Source organism: Echinops telfairi, unplaced genomic scaffold (assembly GCF_000313985.2).
Source record: "Echinops telfairi isolate 266 unplaced genomic scaffold, ASM31398v2 ScPeMD7_655;HRSCAF=1070, whole genome shotgun sequence".
NCBI classification, from domain to species: domain Eukaryota; kingdom Metazoa; phylum Chordata; class Mammalia; order Afrosoricida; family Tenrecidae; genus Echinops; species Echinops telfairi.
This window is the reverse complement of record NW_022104553.1, coordinates 19,011,044-19,016,016: the sequence shown is the minus strand read 5'-3', so window position 1 is coordinate 19,016,016 and position 4,973 is coordinate 19,011,044. Positions and strand designations below refer to the sequence as shown.

Below are 4,973 nucleotides of genomic sequence, written 5' to 3'. Positions count from 1 at the left end.
ACCGCGGGCCACATGTGGCCCTCCAAGGACATTTATCCGGCCTGCCAGGTGTTTTTGCTGCCACTGCCTGTCCTGCTTAGCAGCCGACTCTCCAGTGTGCCTAGGAATTTGTTCATAGTTTTTTTCTTTAAACTATAGTCCGGCCCTCTAACGGTCTGAGGGACAGTGAACTGGCCCCCTGTTTTAAAAGTTTGAAGGCCCCTGGATTGGATCATGGTGCTGGGTGATGTAGTGGGTTATGCATTGGGCTGCTAACTGCGAGGTTAGCGGGTTGAAACCACCAGCTGCTCCTCAGGAGAAAGATGAGGCTGTCTACTCCTGTGAAGAGCGACAGTGTCGGAAACCCACAGAGTCAGGTCCCACCTTGTCCTTCCTGTAGGGTCGTTAGGATCCGGAATTGACTACATGGCAGTTGGTTGTGTTGTTGTGTGTGTGGTTTGTTGTTGTGTATGTGTTGTTTTTTTAATTAGACTAGATTCCTGAACCCAAAAGAGATGGAGAGAGGACTATGGGAGGGGTGGTTGGTGAGCCCTTGGTAGAAGGTTGGAAGGTAGAGGTGTCTCTGACCTCAACTTCACAGGTATCAGCCTTGAACCAATCGGGGTCGTCATTGCCCTTGAAGTTAGACACGATCTGACAAGGTTCCCGATCCTGCTACTCCTCCTAGTCCTATTTCCCAATATACTGTCAACATGTCCATTAATATATATACATACCTGTTTGCATAACTACTGTGTATGTAAATTTCCAGCATAGACAATTTTATGGCTGCTATACTTCATAGAACATTCTGATTTTATAGGCTTATGGAATCCACAAATCCACTGTAATTAAGGGGGTTTTGTTTTTGTTTTGTCCTATAAGATATTAAAAAACCCGTTGCCTTAGTTTGCCACCCCGGGGTTGGTTACTTTTGTCCAGGTTGATTGATGTTTCCCCAGAAGGTTGTATATAGCTTGTGTGTTAGTCTGGGTACTTCAGAGAAACAAATCTACAGAAACTCGTGTATAAGAGAGAGTTTTATAGAAAGGGTAAGTGTGCATCAAGCAAACATCCCAACCCAGTGCTGCCCAAGCCCACAAGTCCAACATTAACCCATATGTCTGACACCAACCCACAAAGTCCTCCTCCATCTCACAAAACACACACAATGACGCCGACAGCAGGAGGAAAGCTGAGTCATTGAACATGTAAGCATCTCAGCGCTGGCAGGGGTCTCCACACGGCTGCTCCAGCACCCAGGGCTGCATCGGAGCAGGTCCATGTGGCTTCTCCTCAGGGATGTCTTGCAGAAAGTGAGCCTTGCCAGCTGAAGCAGCTGCACCCTGGTCTGACCATCAGAAAGCAAGAGACCCGAGAACTAGAAAGCGAGGCTCAGGGAGCCATTTGTCTCTCCACCCTTCAGTTAACCCCACGTATGTTTATTGGCCAGGTTGGCACAATAAGCTTTAACTAACTCAGCTTGTATGTATATAAATGCAGCACTCTAGAGAGAGGAAGTGAGCCGAATATAGTCTCTCAACATTTCATTCCCCTCGAATGGAAACTATTGTATTAAACAGAGTCATCTTAATTTAGGAATCACTGACATTCGATGACGTGGCTGTGGCGTTCACCCGGGAGGAGTGGCAGCTCCTGGGCCCGGCTCAGAAGGACCTGTACTGGGACGTGATGTTGGAGAACTATCGCAACCTGGTGTCTGTGGGTGAGGACAGCTCTCTTGTTGTTGGCCTTTCCTTCCACAACTGCTAACATAGTCGGAGTATCCGTGGGCAGATTCTCTTGTCAGTTCTCTAGCTCTAGATCAGGGGTCCTCAAACTACGGCCCGCGGGCCACATGCGGCCCACCGAGGACATTTATCCGGCCCGCCAAGTGTTTTTATCCCTTTTGTTTTTTCACTTCAAAAGAAGATATGTGCAGTGTGCCTAGGAATTTGTTCATAGCTTTTTTTAAACTATAGTCCGGCCCTCCAACGGTCTGAGGGACAGTGAACTGGCCCCCTGTTTAAAAAGTTTGAGGACCCCTGACCTAGATGAATGGGTTTGTTCTTCTGAGAACCTACTTTGTGCACTTGAAAAGGTTTGTTTTCCCAAATAGAACACTCTGCCGTCTTCACAAGCCCAAGGTCCATTCGACGTGTCTAAGATTCTGTGCTTTCCCACGAACAGGGTGTCAAGTTAGCAAACCTGATGCACTCTCGCGACTAGTACAAGGAGAACAACCCTGGTCTCTGTTCCATGGAGGCTACAGTGGAATCTTCTCAGGTGAGTGAGTGGAGAGCACTGGTAATGGGGGAAGGCTGTCAGAATCACATTCAAGGCAGAAAAGGTGTTGTATCCACGAAACCCAAGATTGATGAACCTGGAGGTGACAGCAAGTAGAATAAGGGTTTCTGGGATGGTGGGGAGTCGGGGGTGGGGGTGGTAAAAGGGAGCCGAGGTCAAGGAGTCCAGGAAGGAAAAGAATGTTTGGAAACTGATGTGTAGTAGCAGTTGTACAATACTGCTTGATGTGATTGACCTATGGAAGGATCTATGTATTAAATCCCAATTTAAAAAATAAAAAACAAAAGGAAAGGAAAGGACTATCTGAGGAGACCTAAGAATTCCTTCATAGTTTCCCCTCCCCATGTGGTACCTTTTTTCCTTTCCAGGACTGTAGAGAAAGGCTTACTTCTCTCTCTCTCCTGAGATTGAATTACTGCTTATTTGATCTGCATCTCGATGTTTTTTATACTAGGATTTTTTCTTCTTCTAGGATTTTCAAATCTAGAATGTTTTCCAGCTCCCCTTGCTCTGGAATTCCAACATTGAGGCCTCTCTCCCCAATTTTAAGTGGGGAATTTAAAATTCATTACTTTTCTCCCTGAGTCCGACATCTTTCCCCACCCTAGGAAAGACTAGGTGTATCCCTCACACGCAGCCCACCTTGAGCGTGGCTCCTTCAGAATAAAGTGGTACTTGTGCCATTGCCTTCTCTCGCTCGCCTTTGCTTCCATGCTGGTCTCCTCCAAAGGATCTGATTCCCTTTTCCTCCTTTCTTGGTCTAACCCTTTCCAGTTTCTCTCAATCTAATGAATTAAGCTCCTTCGACTTCCTACAGCAGGCTGTCAAATCAAGATCTTCCCTGAAAATATCGGACATATATTGTTTTCCGGTGTATTTTGCTCTTCTTGAAGAAAAGTCTCCAGTATGTAGAGAAGGGGCTCCGATTATCTTCCCATCCAGGAAACCCGTCAGCTTGGGTGAACCTTCGGTGCTCTCTCCCTGAAACCCTAGCCCTACGGTAGTTACTGTGAATGTTTACTATATACAGGGCTCTCTTCTATTAAGCTCTCTGCCCTGCCTGCTGATTTGCCCCCCCCCCTAGGAAAAAACATTTAGCATCTTGCGTTCTCAGTTCTATTATAAAGCAGATTGTAACTCTTTGTCTACTGAAATGATAACCCTTGAGCTTGAGAATCAACTCAAGGCTGGTTCCTGGGAGACAATGGAGATCAAAAAGGCCCCAACTTTCCCACTCGTGCATCATTTCGGACAGCACCCATTCTTCTTCTGCACGTCTTTTCCTGTTGAGCATGGTCATCCATCTCTAGTCTGCCGAAGTACCATGTGTGCAAAGACAACCTGTAATGTAGTGTACCACAGAATTCTGTAAAGAAAGAATATCAAGGGAGAGATGCATGGGCTGAGGTCTGCAGGGGTATCCTGTGTGTAAGCCCCACACCTCCAGGACAGGCTCTTCAACTGCAGGCGACAGGTGCTCACTTTCATCAACTAAGACACCATTTAAGCCAACATTGGTCTGCGAGGTCCCTCAGCCCGCTCCACTGTGAACTGCTCTTCTGCGCTGGCTTCCAGGTTTTCCTGTCTCACTCCGGGATAGTTTTTGGGTGGTTTCTGTCCTTGGGTAGTCGGAGAGTTAGACCAGCTACAACTCTAGGCTAACCTCAAAGCATCTCTTGGTGTAGAATTCTCTTGGAGACAGGTGCCAAATCCACAGGGTCAAGTATCCGTCTGGAGGTCTCTCCCCACCCATGTGACTGCAGGTCCTCCTGAATACAAACTGCAGGTCAGATGACACACGACCAGCGCACAAGGCTGTGGAAACCAGTGAGTCACGTCTGATGACAGGCGACTGACTCAAGTCATAAGAACGGAAGGTCAGGTGAAAATCAGATGCAGGATTCCGAGCAAGAGAAAGAACTTGCCCAGGTCCTTCCTGTCTATGGGGTACAGGCCACACCTTCGAGTAGGGTAGCAACTTAAAACACACCCTGCTCTAATCCTGCTTCATTCACACAACAGACAGCTCACTTCAAAACAGGACTGTAACCCCAGGCATAGAGGCTGGTATTCATAATGTATCACAAAATAGAGGAGAAGTTGAGAGTGGGGGGAGAGAGAGTTGGTAATGGAACTGGTAGAAAGGTTGGAGGGTGAAGATTTATCTGACCTCCACCTCATAGGAATCAATCTTCTCCCGATTCTCGCTTCCCCTCTTGAAGTTAGAGGTGGTCAGATAGCACCCACGCGCTGTATTTGTAGTTTCTCTGAATTGGCAACTCAGAGCTGTGTCGGAGTTTAAAAGTCAGGCTGACTTTTATAGGCAGACCCAGACCCGCTTGGTCATCGTCCCCTTTGGGTTCATTAATTCTCGAGAATACCTCACAGAATTCAGGGAAATGACTACCTGTGGTCACAGCCACCTGGCACAACCGGAAAATATATAAATGAAGACGTACCCCAGGTGTGGTCTGGGGGAGGGCCCAATAGGAGATGTCCTTTGTCTCCCTGGCTGGCCACCCTCACTCCTGCAGGGATGCTCTCAGAGGCCGGGAAGCCCAGAACTTCCTTTTTAATCGTGTTTTGTTAGCTTTCTATTAGACTCATGGTTTAGGCCTCATTTCATTGGCTGGCAGCATTGATTGAAAAAACAAATAGCTCCTTCGCCGTCCCCGCCGCCGCCGCCT

The 4,973-nt window shown here is 47.5% G+C and overlaps 2 protein-coding genes across 3 annotated transcripts in view; both read left to right on the top strand.

The window, feature by feature from the left end:
- Positions 1 to 4,973, top strand: part of LOC101662521 (zinc finger protein 350) — a 46,851-nt gene that overhangs the window by 33,487 nt on the left and 8,391 nt on the right. For both annotated transcript variants that reach the window (XM_045292560.1, XM_045292561.1), the window contains exons 3-4: positions 1,579 to 1,705; positions 2,170 to 2,265. In XM_045292560.1, coding sequence (XP_045148495.1) covers positions 1,579 to 1,705; positions 2,170 to 2,265 — 223 coding nt within the window. The remainder of the gene's footprint in view (positions 1 to 1,578; positions 1,706 to 2,169; positions 2,266 to 4,973) is intronic.
- The window catches only part of LOC105979787 (casein kinase II subunit alpha'-like), a 2,165-nt gene continuing 1,371 nt past the window's right edge, over positions 4,180 to 4,973 (top strand). The window contains exon 1 of the mRNA XM_045292254.1: positions 4,180 to 4,233. Within this exon, the coding sequence (XP_045148189.1) occupies positions 4,180 to 4,233 (54 nt within the window). The remainder of the gene's footprint in view (positions 4,234 to 4,973) is intronic.